Source organism: Kwoniella dejecticola, chromosome 7, assembly GCF_000512565.2.
Source record: "Kwoniella dejecticola CBS 10117 chromosome 7, complete sequence".
Taxonomy (NCBI): Eukaryota; Fungi; Basidiomycota; class Tremellomycetes; order Tremellales; family Cryptococcaceae; genus Kwoniella; species Kwoniella dejecticola.
In genome coordinates this window covers 356,677-377,988 of record NC_089307.1, presented here as the reverse complement: position 1 = coordinate 377,988, position 21,312 = coordinate 356,677, and the positions used below count along the sequence as shown (strand labels likewise).

General features: G+C 47.8%; 7 protein-coding genes across 7 annotated transcripts; 5 read left to right on the top strand and 2 right to left on the bottom strand.

Annotated features, from left to right (window-relative positions):
* Positions 1–442: 442 nt before the first annotated feature.
* On the top strand, positions 443–979 carry I303_105774 (uncharacterized protein; the record flags this gene model as incomplete). The annotated part of the gene is made up of 1 exon (XM_018409086.1): positions 443–979. One exon carries the CDS (start codon positions 443–445, stop codon positions 977–979), a length of 537 nt encoding a protein of 178 aa, XP_018261358.1.
* Positions 980–1,235: 256 nt separating this feature from the next.
* Positions 1,236–5,069, bottom strand: I303_105773 (uncharacterized protein; the record flags this gene model as incomplete). Its single annotated transcript, XM_018409085.1, has 4 exons — positions 1,236–1,786; positions 1,904–2,086; positions 2,170–2,443; positions 2,538–5,069. 4 exons carry the CDS (start codon positions 5,067–5,069, stop codon positions 1,236–1,238), a joined length of 3,540 nt encoding a protein of 1,179 aa, XP_018261357.1.
* A 689-nt stretch (positions 5,070–5,758) lies between these two features.
* I303_105772 (uncharacterized protein) lies at positions 5,759–7,679 on the bottom strand (the record flags this gene model as incomplete). Its single annotated transcript, XM_018409084.1, has 7 exons — positions 5,759–5,818; positions 5,924–6,231; positions 6,295–6,412; positions 6,472–6,603; positions 6,662–6,919; positions 6,984–7,166; positions 7,467–7,679. 7 exons carry the CDS (start codon positions 7,677–7,679, stop codon positions 5,759–5,761), a joined length of 1,272 nt encoding a protein of 423 aa, XP_018261356.1.
* Positions 7,680–8,800: 1,121 nt separating this feature from the next.
* I303_105771 (uncharacterized protein) lies at positions 8,801–9,921 on the top strand (the record flags this gene model as incomplete). Its single annotated transcript, XM_018409083.1, has 2 exons — positions 8,801–8,833; positions 9,163–9,921. 2 exons carry the CDS (start codon positions 8,801–8,803, stop codon positions 9,919–9,921), a joined length of 792 nt encoding a protein of 263 aa, XP_018261355.1.
* A 587-nt stretch (positions 9,922–10,508) lies between these two features.
* Positions 10,509–12,889, top strand: I303_105770 (uncharacterized protein; the record flags this gene model as incomplete). Its single annotated transcript, XM_018409082.1, has 3 exons — positions 10,509–11,591; positions 11,662–11,821; positions 11,922–12,889. 3 exons carry the CDS (start codon positions 10,509–10,511, stop codon positions 12,887–12,889), a joined length of 2,211 nt encoding a protein of 736 aa, XP_018261354.1.
* Positions 12,890–15,821: 2,932 nt separating this feature from the next.
* On the top strand, positions 15,822–17,662 carry I303_105769 (uncharacterized protein; the record flags this gene model as incomplete). The annotated part of the gene is made up of 11 exons (XM_065969241.1): positions 15,822–15,902; positions 15,983–16,053; positions 16,114–16,176; positions 16,236–16,570; positions 16,654–16,720; positions 16,790–16,821; positions 16,879–17,004; positions 17,081–17,100; positions 17,166–17,204; positions 17,272–17,351; positions 17,503–17,662. The coding sequence occupies 11 exons, from the start codon at positions 15,822–15,824 to the stop codon at positions 17,660–17,662; spliced, it is 1,074 nt and encodes a 357-aa protein (XP_065825313.1).
* A 1,067-nt stretch (positions 17,663–18,729) lies between these two features.
* On the top strand, positions 18,730–21,099 carry I303_105768 (uncharacterized protein; the record flags this gene model as incomplete). The annotated part of the gene is made up of 2 exons (XM_018409080.1): positions 18,730–20,254; positions 20,360–21,099. 2 exons carry the CDS (start codon positions 18,730–18,732, stop codon positions 21,097–21,099), a joined length of 2,265 nt encoding a protein of 754 aa, XP_018261352.1.
* Between the last annotated feature and the right edge of the window lie 213 nt (positions 21,100–21,312).

The following is a 21,312-nucleotide window of genomic DNA, read 5'->3' as shown; positions in this document are numbered from 1 at the left end:
ATATATATCTATCGGTTACTATGCATCTAAGTGGAGTTCGACGAGTAGTGCAGCAATAACGTTTCACCCGAAGATAAGGTTCGTATTAGTATGTCTGTGACAATGAGTACACCGGACTGACAAATCTACTGAAATCATCCCAAACATTGTACGATCAAAGTCGTGCCGTTGATCCCACGGTGGCCACACATCTCTCACAGGCAATCCAAGAGCTCCGATTGAAGATCATTGGCAAGGAGAGAGAAGCCAGAAACCTCCGATCGAAACTTCCCTCCTCCATCATCAAAGCTCAGACGGTGCGTTCGGTCCCAATTCCGATCCATTCCAGACCCTTACGAAAGGATTGACCAAAATTCGATTCTACTGACTGCACAAACTGACATGACACTGGTATTGTATACTGATAAATGATCTCATGCCCCCCCTTGTACAGGTGGAAGAAATGAAATTACGTATGGAGCTGAAGAAACTTCGTCGAGATGTCCAATCCGGGCGAAAAGGTATCCCGGGTGAACCCTTGAAGGCGCAGCTGGAATTGAAGTTGAAGTTGGAGTTGGACCGCAAGACCCGCTTGTTGGAAGAGAGCCAACAGCTCCTACATCGCGTTCAAGAACAATTGAAAGAGAAGGAAAAAGCCCTGGAGGCGTGCGAGCACAATCTCAAACAAAGAGATACAGGCAATTATCTTTGGAAAGAACAAAGGGATAATTATAAAGAGAAGAACGAGGTACTCAGGGAGATCCTTCGACGTAAAGATCAAGGTCAAGAACAAGAGAAATCGAAATGCCACTGCGAATGCCAAACAATCAGCGTGGCATGCGAAGCTGAGGACCCCGCTCCCGGCTGGATCTTCGATGCAGGTGATCTTCCCGAGCAACCTTGCGAATTTCGGGATGTGCGAGAGCACGACTCAAAGCGAAGAAAGGCGATAACAGCGGCATTTGAGTTGAACATGCAGTCGGTGAATAACGAGTTTTAGTAGGGTCGATCGAGACTACATACAAGAAGATACATACAACTCAAAAAAATCCTTCATTCTGTATTTGGATTATTTGGATAAGTGATACCGTATAACCACGAGCCATTGGGAGAAACATGACATATGAGACGCAGATAGAAGAACCATGGTATGAATGCATATATGATCGTTCCTCGCGCTGAATTGTGATAGCAGATACCAAATGCCAGATACCAAAGACCAGGAGCAATTGCAACTCCCATACAGATCAAGTCGATCAAGCCAATACCTTGCCCAACTCCAATACCGGACCGGTCCCATTCATCTTCTTGTTCTCTCCTGCATGTACGACTTCTACATCACCGTTCTTTCCATCATCCCCATGGATCGTTTGCCTCGAGTCAGTTGTCCCAACGGATGCACCGTGCCCATTCCCATTCCCATTAACATTTTCATCTCGAGTTCCAATACCATTTTCGTTGCCAGTCGGAACTTTCGCTGATGAGGTTCTACCCAGCCCAGAACTCGCACTAACAGTCCTTATTCTGTGCGCCTGAGGGTGAGCGTGAGGGTGCGCGTGCATACCAGCACCAGCACCAGCACCAGCACCGCTCGACGCTCGTTTCTTATCTTTGAAAATATCTTTCAACACCTCCTTGACATCCGGATTATTATTCACGCTCAACGTCCTATTTTGTCCTCGTTGCGAAAGAGATTTCTGGATCGCATTGGTCAAGTTGACTTGATCTTCTTGAGTCAAGTACGACGAAGAGATGATCGAGGGCGGTGAGGATGTTGTGGTTGTTAAGTCGTCTACTACTTTACCGCCTGAACACGAGACAAGAGAAATTGAGCGCATTAGCTGATGCGCTCTTCCGCTGCAGTGATTAAGAATTCTCGCGCGCATGGCAGGAGTCACGATTGCATAAATAGGAATGTACTCACCCAACGCTTCCCGCAAATCTCCAATATCAATACTCCTACTTCCCGGTCTCCCACTTCCAGTCCCATTGCCATTCCCGAACGACTGGTACGAGCCATTATTCATGCTCATAAGCACATTCGCAATCTCATGATGTTTCTCGTGGTCGTCAGGCTTGACGTGAGCCGAGGCGTATCTTTCAATGGCTGTCCACATCGAACAAGTCCATCAATCAATATCGCATGTGCAGAACAGATCCTGAATCAGACTAATAAGACAAACAACTTACAGTCTTTGATAGCTCCTTCGACATTCCACTTAGTCTCCCACCTCCTCCGCAAATTCAGTGCATCTCGATTGGTAGCGCCTTGCACCGCGGGTGATTCGCTCAAATTGCTCAAGAGGAACTCAGGATCCATGAGAGGTTTAGAAGAAGAGGAGGACTCTCCCTCAATGTTGATAGGTACGAACGAAGTCGCCTGTTCGGGCAATTCAAGATTGGCAGTGGGCGTGGGAGCTTGGTAAGGCGGTATGAGATACGGCTCAGCTAATGATGTTAAAGACTGGGTGGAATACCAGGATGATCAGCATAACAATCGGTATAGTTTCGGGATTGTCGAAATTGATGCCATTCTAATCTTAGGAAGCTCGACTCACCTTCTGCGCGATATCTTGTACATTCCCAATCGCCCATTTCTCCCCTATTGCTCTGAAGATATAACAGACCAACTCCCTGATCGCCTTCTTTCTTTCGATCACCCAGCTCGCATTCTTGCCATCATGACTCCGTCTAATCAGGTCATTACCCGAATCCCGATCCAACGCAAGTAACATCGGTATGCCCACTAAGATCAATTGAGCGGGTAAGATCTCAGTATAGATCTCGAGCAAGATCCGAAGGATGATCGAGAAATCGTTCGGCGTGGCTACTTGGTCGAAAAACGAGATATTTTGATTTGACTGAAGCCTGTTCAAAGGGAGCGATGGTCTTCTAGGTTGTCTCTTCTTATTTGGTGTCACTGTACCGCTGCCATTGCCTGAGGTCGTACCTTCTGTCGGAGTTGGTAGCTGACTTTGATCGGTAGACTGATTCAAGGGAGTAGGGGAAATCAGGTTGAACGATACACCTTTCTCTTTGTTCGAGATCGAGCCATTTCTCTCTCCTGGCGTATGATCTCTGACGGCATTCGCACCGTTTTCATGGGCGGTTGAATTGTCCGGAACAGTCGATGGATGAGCGTCTGGGACGGGGCTAGGTAAAGTCGAGGTAGCGCCCACAAGAGGACTTGGTATTTCACCGACGCCCACGCCGAGGCAATTCGATATGAGTAAAGTATATACACTAGCATTGAGGGCATTCAAGAACCGGTATAACCCGGAATCATTCTGTGTTGCCTTGAAAGATTTGGCCGACGATGACCGGGGGAATTCAGTCTGTATGAAGAGCAGCAAAGCTCTAGCATAGGTGATTCTGACTGAGTAAGTGGCTTCGCACAGGAGTGGAAGGGTTTCTTGCCATACTTCCGGAGATATAGGGTTTCTTCTGCTGGATTTATGATGTATTCTTTGCGGTGCGTTCTCCGTCTGGGGTGTCGATACTGCTGAAGGTGGAGCAGCAGATTTCGATTTACCTTTATCGTTTGAAGTCGGTGTATTTGTTGAACCTGAAGGTGTACCGTCTGTCCCGATGCCGACGTTGTTGATCTTGTAGTCTGCTTCTTGATCGCCCTGATCGGTAGTCACCATAACCCCGATAATACAATTTGTCAGAACTCGTATGATCTCTGATCTGTTTTTATCGGACGGTGAGAGTTCCGCGATTCGGATAGAAATTTCCTCGATAATGTCGTTGATTTGGTCGGCATAGTATATGTGCGTGCCCAGAGCGCTCACGCAGCTGACCAGCGCCGGCAAAAGTACATCACGCTCGTCTAGCTTGATTCGACGTATAATGAGCGTGATCAAGTTGCCTAAGAGGTCCGATACACCTAAGCCGACCAGCGAGATTGTCGAGTTGAGGATAGTGATGACCATTGCGAGGATTGTGGATTGCTTGGCCGTTTTGAAGTTCGGTTGATTGGTAGCTTGATCATCTACTAGAATTTCTATCAGGCGAGTGGGTACGACGAATCGGTATTGGAGGATGATCCAAGCTGTCAATCGTTCAGCTAACCAATTACACCTATCTAGATCCTCCCAGCTCTTGCCCTGCGTATCTAAGAGATCTACGATCTTATCTATGATGTTCGTAGCTTGAGAGATCTTGGATTGCTGGATCAGCGATTTGAACGATTTCAGACTCGCATACAGCACGTCTTGGTTGCTCGGGCCTTTTTCGCCTGGGATGTGAGCGTGCAGTGACGGGGCTCGGCGGTCGTTCAGCGGACGCTTCACTGAGAAATCGCTGAAATAAGGGGACGGTGTATTCGTGTGGTCTAACTCTATCTTCGCGGTCTGATTGATGATCTGGTCCATTGTATTATTTGAGTTGGATTGCTCGAAAAGGTTGACCAGCAGAGGAGGCAAGAGGATGCCAAGTTGTTTTGCGAATTCAGTTTGACTTGAATACAGCCCATCCGAAGAAATCGCTCCGTTCAGACTGGCTAGAGCGATCAGTCTCGTTCTATTTTGTTGTTCTTTATCTCCATCTGGTTTTTCCTTCAATTCAGAGAACGTAGCCATCTTACTAAACTTTCTGAGGATCTCGAAATAGTTCCTTGTGATACCCTCTTCTACACCTATCAACGATCCATCGGTGAACGTCGTGAACGCTATGAAAGCTGCACTTGCTCTTCCTATAACCTCCAGATCCATCTCGTCCCTCTGGTAGACCTTGACATCTAATGCGCTGTTAATGGACCGTAAGGCGCTCCGGGCGAATAATGGTATATCCCTCTTACATTCTATCAATACCGCCCGAAGGATAGCTAGGGAGATCAACAAGCTGGCTCGGTATTTCGGATAACCCTCTGTAGATCTGGTGGACTCTTTCGCGATTCGCTTTTCTAGTTCTTCGCCTATCTTGGCGAGTTTCGAGGGTTTGTTGGTAGCGAAGTAAGTCAGTTTCGACAGGTCCTGCGAGAGAGGTCGATACTCTGGCCCGGAGGTCAGAAGGGCTTTCGAAGGTGGGTAACAGGCGTTGAGATGGGATACCTCCGGCTGGAGAGTCGTGCATGGGATGCAGCCCATGCTGGACAGTCTACCACTTGCACTTGACTCGGGTGGTGGAGATTATAGGAAATGTGAAGGTTGGGAAAGATAATTGTGATAGTAAAGGCTGAACGCGGAGGAGGTCGGAAATGGGCTTGGCGTTGGTCGGATTCTGTACGTTTGGCAACGCGATTAGGCGTTCTTCATTGAAAGAGTGACGTCGTGTAAATAAGATCCCAGTATGAAAGCGGTATGTATAAACAGCGAGATGTGGTGAATAGTGAGCAAAGACAGCTGAATACGGTCTGAAATGTAATCCGAGTTATCGACTGAGTAAGAATGGGCAAGTGCCGAAAGGAAAGGATGACCGCGTCAGGCTGCTCACTTGTTCGGTCAAACCGATGCCCGATTCACCGGACACCTCTCAACGATACACCTTGCGCAAGGGTTAATGCGCACATCCGAGCTCAAAGCAAAGCCATTCAAAGCATGGTCCATGGTACTATCCTGACTGCAAGCATGGTCAAGGAGAGTTCTAACATTCTGGCATCTGAGCTATAAAATATGAACAAGAAAGGACCATGATGTTTTGCTAATTTGCTGCTACGTCAAGAATTAATGTAAAAGGGAGGAGGAAAAATGAAAACAGAGATATATTGACCAAATGGCACGAGTTTTATCCGTTCTGTTACTATGAGCGATGCCATGCCTTCATTCTGAATGATTGCTTATTGTTGCTTGCAATCTGGGTTAGCAGCTGCAGCGCCTTCGGCTTGACCTTCTCCGTCCTACTAGCCGAAGCATCCATACGTCAACACCGAAATGAGTCACATCCAACTTGCAAGACCTTGTCCCGAGAAGATCCAGATTGTTCGAATGAGACTCGCACTCACCTCGTCATCCTCGTCATCATCATCATCGAAATCGTCCTCATCGTCAAATTCATCCTCATCCTCGAAATCACCCTCGTATCGAAGGGCTTTACCGGTGAAGTAGTCCACAGCACGAGGGATGATCTTCTCCTTGAAGTCCTCTCCGATCTGGTAATCAGACTCTAACCTGGCATCAAGTTCTTCCAACTCGTCTTCATCAACATCAGACGACTCGAGGGTCTCAGGGGTAGGGGGTTGAGGGGGTTTGAAGAAGTTGAAGAATGAGTCGGTCGGTACTACCTTCTTGATCACTCGGGTTCGTCCGGTGGCTAGTGGGTTCAGATCATATTAGCTGGATCGCGCACAGCTCCGAACGAGAAGAATTAGCTCACTCTTGTTTCTTTGCTTCTTGATCTCAACCTTCTTGGTAAGATCTTTCTCCTCCTTCCACTTGATCTCGTGGCCAATAGCCTTGTCGTAGACGAAGTCACCACCGTAGCCGACTTGTTCCTGCAACACGCCTATGGTCAGCTAGTATCTGTGAGACAGCTGCACTAAGACTAGCTCACTTGGTAGTAATAAGTCTTGGTCAATTCGGTGTCCTCGAAGAAGTCGTTGGCGGCAAAGATGAAGTGGAGCTTGAAGCCGGGTTGACCAGCTTCGAGGTATGACAGTTTGATATCAGTGAGGGATTTGAGGGCCTGCCATTATACCTCGTCAGCTCAGTAGTCATTCAAAGCAGCCGAAGAATACACTCACGGCTTCATCGTTGTCTGAGATGGTCTCGGAAATCGGGACGTGGTTCTTCAACGCTGTCAACCAGAATTCAGGGATACCCTTGATATCTCCGGCATCCTTCTCATCCTTGATCTCTTCCACCTTAGCACCCTCCTCTTCGTCGTCCTCATCGTCGGAATCAGAGGCTTTACCAGCTTCGATCTCAGTCTCGGTGGGCTCGGCTTTTCCAGTGATGATAGCTTCTCGTCTTTCGTACAATGGGGCGAATTTGCCGAGGAACTGTTGTATAAATAATGAGTTGGTCCTGGACACGGATAGTTGCATGAGACTGCGATTGACTCACCTTCTTCTCCAATTCAAGAATGGCCATTTGGAACTCGGACTCAATCTTGGAGTGCTCAACTTGGACACCCTTGAGACCGTCGATTCTTCTTCGGACAGCGGGAGGGAGGGATTCGATGTATCCTGACGAGGCGCCGATCAGGTCACCAAGTTTGGATTGAGCGAGAGCAAGAAGAGCGGGGTTCTACAGAGATCATTGGGATTAGCAGATGTCAGATACCGGATGAGCCATGACTGAGCAACAAGGGAGGGGCGATGAAGAATCTGTGAGACGGAGACCAATAGATAGGTGATGGAAGCCGGACTGTCCATTCTGAAAGGCTACCAGAGGAGGATGCATTATCTCGCAATGGCATGTATATCCATAATATCATTACACATCTGGCGTTTCGCAAATTTTCCTTCTTCACCTCGAAGCATCGCACGTTCCCCCTGATTCCCTTACATGTATTTTATTGTGTTGCTGTAAAAACGGCGCACTCACTTGAGCTAACAAACTAGCAGGGTTGGCTCCACCAACATCCTCGTCATCGTCCCCGTCGGACTCTTCACCTTCAGCAAGGGTCTCTACGGTCGGTTGACCAAGGTTGGCAGGTCTGTTCTGGAGGACACCAGTATCGAGAGGGGTGTTTTGGGGAGTAGGAGCAATGTCCAATGATGGGTCGGTTCGACCTGTAATGTTTTGCGATTGGGACATCTTGACTTATTCACCTCTATGTTTACGAGTGGAGTGATCAGATGCAGAGGGTAGATGATGAACGAGGAAAAGAAAAAGAAATGCAAGGATGAAGAAATGTAAGACTATGCCTGAAATTTAAAGATAGGTAGATAAGTTGCATCCAAGTGGCAAGCAAGCTCAAGCAAAGGTTACGCGCTCTGATGCATCCACGCAAACCAAACCGAACGCAATAAACGCAAATCTTACTACAACGTCCAAAAGTGGCATTTTGACAGTGAAATGGACCAATGGACCCTTACCAGAGATCTACGCGTGCAAAAAGTCAAGTCAAGCTAAAACCACATGATCGAGCCATAATGCACGCAACGACATATACCGAATAAACGCCGCGTAAGTGGCACCGGTCACTTATCTTAGAAGTGTTGTCTAAATACATCTACGCGTAATTATAGGCGATGCTGCTGCACGCCTTGTACTGGAGTGCTCTTCATTGCTCATGGTATTGCAGCAATCTCACACGGACAATTGGGGCGATCTACAATATGCTGCATGACAATCTTAGTTTACAAGTATCATTAAGCCATTTGAGCCTCTTTACGTCCTTTCTCCATCAATGGCGAATGTGCCACAATTCCAGACCGGGGGCTCATGCGCTGAACTAATCGTGAGAGAGCAGAATAATCGGCAAGCATGTGCTTCGTCTGCCTTTGATCTTGATGATCACACCTCATGCCCGCCTCATTTTACAGTCGTACGACGGCTCGATTGGTCTCGGGAGTGTATGTGCTTCTTCCATCACTTCACCCAAAACAAAGCAACATATATGTATGTATGCACCCTGTTCTCATTTGATTCTTCTTTCTTCATCCCGATTTCCTTATTCCTCATTCTTCAGTCTTCATTCGCCGTCTTTCCTTCATTCGCCGTCTTTCCTTCATTCGCCGTCTTTCCTTCATTCTTCCGTTCTTCCTTCTTCCTCATAGCTCCGTCCCCGACTCACAGCCTCCGACCAACGATAAACAACTTTCCTTACTTGACCTTCATCTATTGATACATAGTCTCATCTCTGCTATTGCCCATACCATCGACAGCACCATCACATTCACCTTCTCTTCCTTGTCTCCCTCTCGCTTCTCAAGATGATTCAGCCTGCCACGACCAACCCAGTCGATGTGAGTTGATCCTGCCAAGCCTAACGTTATTTCATTTCTGATGATGACGATATCCAACAGCCATCCTCTCCCCCTCTTTCCTCAGTCAGCGTCAAGTCCTCCGCATCGTCAACTTTGGCACAAGCTTCATCAGTCGAAACTCCCTGGTCCCTGATAGGCCAACCCGCCTTAGACGGTGCTTCGCTCGATGACATCTCTCCTCTCGCCTCGGACATTGGTCAGATCGACCTCACCACCTCTTCTTCTGAGATTGGCAACGAGTCCGACCTCGGCCAAGATCGATCGAAGACCCCGACCTTGCCTGATACCTGATGATTTGTCAACAAAAGATATTCGACCTCGAGCGAGCGCAAGATGCCCTGAGACATCAGGCTGAAGATTTCGAGACCACTATCCGAAACTTAAGAGTCGAGAACAGATATGTAAGGACCAAAAACCAAGAATTGACTGCCCTTCTCGATTGTCAGTCCACTATCACCCCGATTGAGATCGCCCGAGCTCCAGACAAAACGCAGTCATCTCACGAAGCCGACTCATCCTTCCTCGCAGGTCCCAAGCAAGACGACCGCCTGATTGGTGTCAAAGAACACGATGACTTCGAGACCGAAGGTAATCTAGACAAGATCATTGAACAGACGGTCGCTCACTTGACCCGAAGGAAGGCAGATCTTGAGACCGAATTGGTCCATCTCCAAGCGGACGCAGCGCATGGGATGTTCGGCATCAAATACGCAGAATCCGACTCGGCCAATGCCGAATACGCGGTCGACCAAGCCATATGTATCAGGGCTGAGCATCTTGAAACAGTTCAAGCATCTCTATCCGTCATTGAGCAGTCTCGTGTCAAGATCAAAGAGCTCAAAAGCGGTAATCAGGATCTCAAGGCTCAGCTTGAGCAGCTCGCTGAATTCAATGCTCAGTTGGTTGCCATGGCGGACGAGCACGACGACCTCTCGTCCAAAGACAGGGACAACCGAAAGCGAGAGCGTTGGGGTCGATACAGCCCAGAAATAGTGTTCAAGAAGGACGCTCAGCAGTCGGATCAAGATGGCGACAATGGAGATGACGGTTGGGAGAAACGTTGGTAAGAGGAAAAATGAATCAGGTGTCATGTCATCCACTTCAGCTAAAGATTGAGATTTACCACCTATATCATTCTCACATTATTACATGGTGTATTTACATGCATCCCCAACCATGCCAGTGGACGAGCAGGAAGATGAGTTCTGACGACTGCAATGTAACTTACTGAGACGAAAGTGGCAAATGTGTATCGTCTTCCAACCTCCACTTTATCCGGCCAACGGTGAGTGGGAATCAACCTTTTGTACGTAATAGGCTAGAAGAGAGTGTGTCACCGTGCGTGGTATGGTTATTTCGACCGATGAATTCAACCGATCACGAGATCTGTGCTTATTATCTTACCACCGTAGAATACCATACCATACACATACCTTTGTACTAGCATACACATACACGTCGCAAGCATGTAACATCATCGGCATCATTCCAATAACCATTGTCACTCTAGCACTTGAATAATCAATTATCATCAAGCAACACGACTGCTCATTGTGCCATTGCCACTGTCTTGCCCCATCTCCTCAGTACAGCCTTATCTACTCCATATGATAATTGATACACCGACTTTGACACCGACAACATCTCCAAAGACATGTTCCCCACTTCATCCAGATCAAGGACGGTCAATGCCGCCAAAGCCTATCAACATGAATCGCCACCCACGCCCAACACCAAGGGCGCAGATAGTTGTTATGGCGTGAAGAGCGTTTCCAGTTGGGGCGAACAATCTGAAGTAGATCTGATCATGCCCAGAACTCCTGAAAGCCAGGATGACGCTGCTGGCGACTATGCATATCAAGATAAGGACGACGAGGGCGAAACGTCTACCCAGACTCATGTAGAACGAGAAGAAGGCGAGGATGGCGAATCCACCCCAGAGGGAGGGGATAGTTTGGCCTCCTCGAGCGCAGGTCTAGGATTAGGCTTAGGTATAACTCCCACGCAAGATAACATTCTCACCTTATCATCGATATCACCATCACATTCAAGGTCGAACTCCGAGAAACACCCTTCAAGCTTTGCTCAAGCTATTTCGCCCTCACGACCAATCCATACCAAGCCAGAACAAAGGATCGTACCGCCCAGTCCCGAAGACACAGTCCATCCTCTGGATCATCATTTTGAGCCTAATCCTACGCTTGACCGAGGCGCGGAAGCAGCAGGAATCACAGGATCGCCAAGCCAGTCCACTACCATCGCCTCAAGCCACGGTGTGACACCATTGACTCTCGAGCATATCACACGATCCTTCGATTCGCCTTATCTACCTACAACGTCCGAACCCTCCTCGCCGGCAAGCTTCACCTCGATGCCTTCATACGTCGCTTCCCTCTCTTCACTCTCTCGAACCTCATCAATCTCCCCGATGGGCATTCACGAGTACGATGCGCAACGATCCGGGTCAATAGAGGACGAACTAGTCCTACCCACTTTGACTTTACCTTCCGAGAGCCTGAGCCTGCATATGAGCCTCAGCAAATGGCAAGAAGACGATACTCAGGACGACGACGCTGGACTGAAGTTGGCATTGCTCGGATCAAGGGAGGAGGTCGAAGCTTGTCTGAGGAGGTTGAGGGAGAGCGAACATCTCGTAGAGGTTTCTCCTGGTGTAGGGATCGTCAGGGGAGGCAAGGTCGTATTGAGGCTGATGACGAGCTTGAAAACGATTGAACAAGTGAGTCCACTCATATACATCACATTGCTACTGCGCACAATGCCTGACAGACAATCTTCTTGCGTGCTAGGCGCGAAGCAAGATAAATCGCTCGTACAACACATTGAACGGCCTGCTGCATCCTCAACTGCGCGAAGATACATCATCGCAAGCTGAACTCAGGAGATTGGTGGAAGGATACATAGGGAGGTCTGATTGGTTGCATGGTGTCCTGGTCCTTGGTGAAGAGAGTGAGCAGACTGAGCATATATCTCACATCTCAAAAGCGATTGCGTCACTCGCGTGATGGTGTATGGTCGCGCTAATGCATCGAATCGAATCTGTGCATAGTCGACGTCATCGATCTAGAAAGCATCGTACCCACCTTCACATTTCCGTCACACCCATCTTCTGCGCAAGAAACGCAATCTGCCTCGCCATCTGATACCAAGACCCCTTGTATACGGACTCAAGAGATCGAACCGACACCTAGACCGTCAGACACAGACGAGACTTCCGGCTACTTCGCCCCACGCGCTTATACCCCTTCTCCACCTTCATCCAACGGATCATCGCCAGCCCAATCTCAAGCAGCCCTACCTCCGGCTGTCCAGCAGATTCTCAATATCCTGAATGATCCATCGGGATATACAAATACATTCATCGACGCTTTCTTATCTTGGCGCTCGACCCACTTGCGTCATGAACACGAGGTCAGGCCGTCGAGTCAATCGATGTTCGATATCGATGACGCTCTGCCAGCGCTGGGTGGCGGAGGACAGACGATGACTTCGTCTCTGACCAGCGCTTCTTCAGGCGTAGGTACGATGCCCACGGTAGCCCGAGCTCAGGGAGGCGGCGAGTGGGAAGCGACCTTGAGTCGAAGAGTCGCCCAACGCAGGGAATCCGACTCGATCAGAGAAAGGGAAAGGGATAGATCCTCGACGAGCATTAGGGGAAGTACCAGTACTACTGCCACTGGAAGCGGGAATGGAGGCAAGAGTGCAGGTGGGAGAATCAGAAGGAAAAGGTCCTCCGATAAGATCAAGAAGTTGGGAGATAAGGACAGAGAAATGAATGAAGGAGGGAATAAACATCCTTCGTTATTCCCTACTTATTCTCCTGCGTCTCGTAGAAATGCGAATCTGAAGAAGGGAGGAGGAGGAGTGGGTGAGAAGGGTTTAGGAATCGAGGAATTGATGAACAAGACGTTTGTGAAAGGGGTAAGGAGGTGGACGAGGGGATGGAGGGGATTGTTGGTCGTTGGTTTGGTGGTCGCTGTAGGATGTGGATGTGGATGGTGGATCAGTCAGAAGTAAGAGGTAAGGAGTGAGAATGGTTCTCTTATACTTATGATAGTTAACGTTGTATTTGCGCCTGGTACAGTATGGTATGGTATGGTTGTGCAGTAGATAGATCTTGTAAGTTTTGATTTATTGTCATCCCATTCGCTCTTTCTTGTGCAAAATTCTCATTATTATTGTCATCATCGTCGACTTGCTTTTTCGATTGGTTGTAGAATATCTGTGATATTGGATTGATTGGAATCGAAGGGAGTTTGGTAATTGTACATAACTGTAATCGAAATCGAAATTAGAGATGATTGTATGCGCCATGGAATGTAGTGTTCAAAACAAGTGCCGTATCTCTACTCACGCCGTGCTCGTGCTCGTGCTCGACCCGGGCGGAATCGATGTCTATCTGGTATGCTCAAGCCAACTTCGCCAAGCCAAGCTAGTCGATATTGACGAGTATCGAGGTATCGAGTATTTAGTTGATCGACCTGAAAAGGATGAAACGTTTGATTTGATTTTAGCGGAAACTGGAAACCCAAAACTCGCAGCTCGAAATAGCTTCTCAGATTAGACTGGTTCCTCGTTGTCATGACGATCTCTCTTGTCCGATGAATGAGTGCTAGTTGACTTGTTCTCTGATACTCCGCGTACGCCGAACGGACAACGCACAGTACTCTTCAGACTGTTCATTGCTCGGGCTCTGACACTCAACTCGCCGAGTCCAGAGTGAAGGACGAAACGAGACAAGGCGTATGTAGGTATCTACGTATGTACCTCTTGCTGTTACCCCATAAAGACCACATGCACACGAACACGTTGGCAGCTATTCTCAGAACTATAATTCTATATTTTCCATTCTTGCCAGTCCGCTGGTGCTTGGGAAATATGGGATATGATCAGATCATACCCGCAGGCAAGGCACTCGTCGACGTACGACTTCCTTTCAGCCGGAGCTAGAGAGCAGCAACGATGAAACGGAGGATTTTATACCTTTCTAGGAATTCCCACTCACCCCCTCCCTCTTCCCCATCTCGCCGTACCGTAATTTCAGTGTACCTTTCTCAATAAAGTAGTTTGATTCCCCTGAGTATCCTGAATATCCTGAATCGAATGATGAATTACCGTATTGTTCAAAATGGCCCATAAGGAAGAACAATAACAATCTCCTCTGCTGTCAGAAAAGTGGCTCCGATGATAATTGTTGGTTGGACAGTGCACGGTCTGTACGCCTGGACAGATTGTGGATCGCTTGGAATCGTTGGAATTGGTCCAGTAACTACAATCCTGTAAAAGATCATCCCACTAGAACCTAGAACGAAAACGAAAATACTGGTACAGTCATTGCGATCATCATCATCATCATCATCCTGGTCTAAAACGTAATTAACGTTGAAGGTTGAAACATTGAAATATTGAAACGCAAGGCTACCTACCCTACCCAACGCAATACTTGACAATTTGAGAATTTGACAATTGAAACACGACAACCAGAAATTCGGGTAAGGTCAAACGAAACACATTGACGGCCACGTTCAACTTGTTCGGTCAAGCATTGGGAAGTGCTTCGGTCTTGATATCTAGGCGGACGAAGAATAACCCAGCTCTGCGTCTCAATTGGTTCTAGTACGATATAGTACCGGTAGAAGCTGGTCATTTCAAAAGGTTAAAGTCAGACCAAGTCAAGACAGGATAATACAAGACAAGACGAGACAGGATTCAATCACTTGCAATTGACGCCCAATCATCTATCAACTCTCCTCTTATCGTTCGTTCGCTGCACAACACACTAACACACTGCTATCAACAACGTCATCCGTTATCACGACGTCGGACGCTATCAACAATCGGGCATCATCTCCTCATCGGACGCAGCAGCTGCAGTGATATTGCCTGCGGGAAGAGGAAAGCGGAAAGCGGAAAGAAAGCCTCAAGCTCGGAAGCTATCTCACAGTGAGTTTTTACCGCTTTGACCTCCAACCAATTCAACCAATTGTCGAATTTTGGGTTGTACCGTAGTCCACGCTTTGAGCCTGAGCTGGGACTGGCCGAAAATAGACTAGAGACTGACTATATCGCTCTGATCTTTCCCAAAGAATCATTATCCCTGTGATGACCCTCCTTTAAAAGCGATTTCACCCATCTCCATCTCCCATCATTTGTGAAATCAAAACAGAGAAAATTCCGAATACCCAAAGGAACCTCAGGCGGATTAGCTGTTGATTGAGGACACTTCAAAAAACAGAGATAGACGATCAAAGCTTTTCGCTAGCTTAACAAGTCTCAACCTCAAGTCAGAGATCAGTGCGACCAGTCCGATCACGGTCACAATCACATCTTGGATTTACCCTAGAACAACCAAGTGGGAGGTCAGAGTCAAAGTGTAAACTTAAGTAAGGGTTAGAGTCGGCAAAGTAAAGCAATATCAAGGGGAAAAGATCAAACACATCAAACACTCTCAAGGTCACGTCAAATTTGCTCTCATACCTCTCACCCTTTCAAGCCACCATCAAAAGGTTACTATTGCTATTGCTGTTCATATCTCTGTGTTTACGTCTGTCGATACCGCATCTCCAACATACTACTCTATCTTGACACCATTGCATACTGTCCTACGAAGAGTCGTAGACAATCACATTATCCCACACAGACGTACCTCTTACATACGTAGACAACGGATAATCCGCCCACGGCCCACAGCCCACACACAACACTGCACACACAACAAGCCTATACGGACAATCTGCTATCCCTTCCTACCAGCACCACAAAAACAATAACATCGCAGACACATTACCTATTGTTCTTTCCACACCCCTAGATCTACTCGCTACACGTTCTCATAGCTGATCGATTGGAGCTGGATCAAGCATCACTTATCGGTCCATATTAGGTTTATAAAAGACTGGGTCGAGATCTCCTTCACTATCCATTCGCATACCATAGAAATCTAGTCAAGATGGGTGGTTGCATGTCTACGCCTTCCGAGGATCCGGTAGCGGACAAGAGGAGTAAAGAGATTGATCGCCAGTTGAGAGAGGTAAGTTCGGCGATCTCATCCAGGAGGGAGGCCTATGCGGCTTTGCGGGACGTCATAGCTGATTCCGTATCTGACATCAGGATGAGAAGAAATTGGCGAAAGAGGTCAAGCTTTTGTTGTTAGGAGCTGGTGCTTCCGGTAAATCAACTATGTGAGCAGTGATTCTCGTGGCATTGTCGTATTGACGACTGACGTCGACGCTCGGACTCAGCCTGAAGCAAATGCGATTGATACACAACAAACCGTTCGAGCCGGTGGAGATAGAAGACTATCGGTGAGTGTCCTCGCGTCGTCAAAGCTGCTGAGCTGATTTGAGCTCTTGCTATGACGTAGGAAACTCACCTTCTCTAACATAGTAGGGGGCATGCGCACAATCATAGACGTGATGGACGAGTTGAACCTGGCCGTCTTATCGGAGAACAGGAGGTATATATCTCTAGTAGATTCCGAACCGCCTATAAATTCAGGAGAAGTTTACCCGATCAAATATCTCAACGCGTTGAAATCGTTATGGCTCGATCCCAACGTACAAGAGTGTTATAGAAGGGGAAACGAGTTTGCCCTGGCGGAGAACATGCCGTATTTCTACGCGGACCTGGACCGATTATTCAGGAGCGATTACAGGCCTACGTCAGATGATATTTTGCGAGTTCGAAGTAAAACTACCGGTATGTGAAGCTACCCCTATATTTCTCCACTTGATTGGATTTGCAGCTGAAGATAAAGACGCTGATGCTGGTGACTGGAACAGGTATCACGGAGACCCGGTTCCCTCTTAATGACGTTGTATTTAGGCTGTTTGATGTCGGTGGTCAAAGGTGAGTCTCAACGTGATCTGACAGAAGCAGCAGGAGTCTCTTTACTGATGGGCACTTCGATCGACATAGATCGGAACGACGAAAATGGGCATCATGTTTCGGTGAGCACAAGCTAATCATATCTTCGTTGGCTTAGTACTAATTATGAGAGTGAGCAGAGAATGTCACGGCCATCCTGTTCTTGGTCTCGCTATCGGATTATAATTCATGTTTGATCGAAGATAGAGAATCGAACGGTATGCAAGAAGCTTTGTTGTTATTCGACTCCATCTGCAATTCCCAATGTAAGTGCGATCTGCTCCATCATTCCGTGTCTGGCAAGCGCAAGCGCGGTACTGATGTCTCCTGTTGTTTCCTTAGGGTTCACAAAGACTTCTATTGTAAGTTTGAGCCGCTCTTATCGCGGATGGAATGAAGTGCGCTGACTCTCAGTCCAACTTGCTAGATACTTTTCCTCAACAAAGCGGATCTGTTAATGGACAAAGTGAGCACATGAAATCTGAAGGTGTATTAGACGATCGATTCATGGCTGATTTGACCTTTGACACTAGATCAAAGACCCCCAACAACAGATAAAGAAACATTTCCCCGACTTCGAGGGCAAGCCAGGCTCATTCAATGATGCTGTGGAGTGAGTTCTTCTCTTCGCACTCTTTGGTCTTCTTTTCTTAGGTTTTTTGTTCTTTTTTCTTTCTCTTTTCGCGTCCCCCATATCAAAGTGGGATTGATGATCTGCCTAACTCGAGAGATCAGGCTGACCCTTCCCTTTGGCACTCATGCAGATTCTTCAAAGGCAAATTCAGATCGTATAACCGTACACCCTCAAAAGAGATCTATTGCCACGTCACCACGGCGGTCGACGTGCAGAACGTCAAGATCGTCATGGCTGCTTGTCAAGACACCATTCTGAAAAATGCTTTGAGGGATATGGCCATCATATGATCGGGCGCCCACGTGGCGTGATTGCAAAATGAAACACACTCAAGGGGAAGAGAAGGATGTTGTGAAATATGATCAACGTGGTGTTTCTGCTTTTCTTAGTTTTAGATATGTTTTAGATTGAGTGCTCCCTCTTTGTCGTTGTCGCCGTCACTCCTGACTCGACGCATTGTTACATATATGTGCACAATATACTTGCATCCCGATAGTAAATATCCTTTATTTTCATGCCCTTTGCGACGACCGAAAGAAGAGATAATGCATGCATATTCATATTTATGCTCATAGTTTACTGATGCTCAAGCAGTTATGTTCCGATGAGTATTGCACTGTATACAGTAACGTGTAACATTGGGATACGATGATGGCAAAGCGATGGAAAATTTCAATTCAGACTGAAGAAGCATAATGATCCCTTAGAAGGTAATTTTGCGAGAGAATCATCCACGATTAACGGTTCAGGCTGGGTTAGATTCGGTCAAAGACATATCATATTATATCGTTTCGTCAGGCAAATCGAACGATTGCTGTTCCTGTACTTCCAGGTTACATCTCTCGCCCAGCATGGAGTGACAAGTCAGGTCGGTATCTGGGTATACTCACTAATGCAGTCGATGGTGGCCGTCCTTTCCTCTTCTCTACATCTTCTTCCCTGGTTAATGACTTGATTGATGTGATCTCAAGGACTTCATAGATAGACTACTCTTTCGACAACGACGAACCGCTGGTCGGCCTGATTTTCATGTTCCCTTTTCCACTCGTTGACTCGACTCCTACTAGATTGGATTTATCCAGCGGGCTTACACGGACCAGGTAGTACCGGACTCCCTCGAAATCTTTTCCCATTCGCCAGGTGCGACTCGACTCGACTCGACTCAGATTCATACCTACTTGTCAAATCTGATCACTGGTCACCGATCATCGCTCTTCCGTACGTTCGGCTCAGATCGCAGAGATAACGCCTGGTGCGTCTTCCCCACTTCCAACTTGCAATTCTCCTCATCGACTACCAAATCCAACTTCCCATCTACAGATCTACAATCCTGGATAAAACTCTATTACCTGCCAAAATGGCAGATCCAGATCCATCACCTACTCCTCCACTGGTCAGTCTGATTCGGAGTTCGAGGGAAGATCACCACCCATTGAGAAAGCGGATCGTCATGAACCCTCCTCCGTCATTTATTCAATACGCAGCTTACCTCCAGCCTTCCGGCCCTCAGATGAACGGCGAGAAGATGATGATCAGTTCGAATGGCCAAGCTGTATTATTAGCTCCGAATGCCAATACTAATGCCAATGTAGACGCGAATCCGAATGCGGTTGGAACTTCTCAATCCTCCCCGGCAATAGGAGCTTCGACCCAACAACAACAGCAAAATCCAGCCCAAGATTCATCGCAAACTCAGAGTCAGAACACCCCTCATACGGTGGATCAGGGAATACCTCCTCAACAAGTGCAGGCACCGACACAACCTCAAAGCAATGACGATACCTCAGGATCAGACGGACAAGTTGTTCTTAAGGGCGATAAAGTCGTACTTGTCGCTCCAACCGATAGTCTCATCTCCACACCGTCTTTCACAGCGTCAGACATCATCGCCTCAGCTTCGGCTACATCCACTGCCACTGCTTCTGCGAGTTCCATTACTTCAGCCAGTGCAATTACCTCAGCCGCAACTGTCACAAGCATTGACACTCCGTCCACCGCGGCTCCGGTTCCCGTCACTAGCATCTCACCCTCTTCGACCATTTCCACCACTGGCTCTTTCCCAGGATCTTCGTCAACAACAAGTTCCACGTCCCCTACTTCCGCCTCGCACTCACCTACGTCCAGTTCCACTTCCACTTCCACGCCTGCAGCTCAGGTAAACCAGGGCCATAAACCCCCTTCGGCAGGTATAATCTTCCTGATCATCCTTCTTTCTCTCGCTATCTTCGTAGCGCTCGTCTCCCTCTTTAGGTATCTCGTGAAATCCTGGAGAATGTCTATACCTTGTTCATGTCTTCGAAGGCGGCGTGACGAGGATGATGATGATGGATTATCAGATTTGGTCAGGGGTTTCGATACCCCCCGAACATTGGGTGGGGGCGGTTATAACCCTTACTTACATGCTACTTCTTATCCGACAAATGGAGATTACCAACACCAACACCAACAGCATGAAAATGGGTCCGGAGACGAGATTAGTGAACTTGAGAGAAGATCAAGTTTGTTCACGAGGGAAAAACCTAATGGGACATCCCCATTCTTGCACTCACAATCTGCCTCACCGAACTCAGGTCGTGATTCTACCCACCACAATGGGTATAATGAGGAGCCGGGTTACCCTTCAAACATGAACATGAATATGAATATAGCACTACCTCAACCTCCTCAAGCGGCTTATCGTGCGGCAAGTGCGGGAGCCTCGTTGCCGCACCACCTGTTCGGCGAGACTGGTCCATTAGAAGTGAGGAATGCATTACCCGGAGAAGTGGACCGCGATCACGAACATGATCATAACGATGACGCTGAACAGGGACAGACAGGTATTGATGGGTTAGTGGGATTGGGTCTGGGTCAAGGTTCTCCGAGATTCTTGGGTGTTGATGGTGAGCCTGATCCTCCATTCTCCGTTCAGTCCGTCCTTCCTGCAGATAATCTAGAGAAGGAGTTAGTAGGCTGATGACTGAATGATAAATGTCAACTGTCATAAGGCACCGGCTTACCTGTTCCATGGTCCACCCCTCTTCCTCCTCGACCTTCCTCAATCGATTCTTTCGATAATCACCACCACAGTCAACCCCACCAAGCCCATCCAAATCCGTTCGGTTCCTCTTCTACACTCGCACCAGGTACAGGTCCGCCATTGGGGTTCGTTTCGCCCTCGTTATCGCACGACGAGATACTCCCTCAAAGATCAGCTACCTGGGCTAACAATCTGAGGAATACCCTGTACAATGCCATATCAGCTGCTAGAGCTCCTTCCGCCCTTGGCAATAATACCCAGAGCTTCGTGGAGGAAGATAAATTCACAACGACAGTAGGAAATATATACAGAGGGGGTAGTAATAGGAGAAAAGCTATACCCACTTTCGACCTGGAGAAGGGTAATCACCCTCCTAACGGATTAGTCGTTGTGGATGAGAAAGATGATTCTCAGTCAACCTTAGGCGTGGGGATGGGGATGGGGAGACAAGGAAGTGTATCGTCAGATGGATCGACAATGACGCTGACGATTCCTCATACGCGCATGCGCAAAGGAGCCGGAGAGAGGTTTAAAGGGTATTATACGAGATCCAAATCGTCGACTAACGTCTCGATGACGGAAGGTGTAAGTAGTGAGAATGGGGAGGTCAGTGAAGCTGAAGAAGTGGAGGATATGAGACCGCCGACTAGGTTAGCGGGCGGTGCGAGGGCTGCAGGAGCGAGAACAGGTAGTTTCGTCATCGTTTGATAATTGGCTGTAGATGAGGTCGCGCGCTGGAACAGCGGATGAGTGTATGGGCGAGGAAGCATCCGGATGTAGGTCAGGAATAGAAAGACCGCTTAGAATCTGTCCGTATAATACTATGCATGCATATTTGATGTCATTTGATGTCTATTGAAAGAGTACAAAGTGATCAGCGCATCTACGCAATTCCGATGCACACGGAAAGGAGTTGGCTTA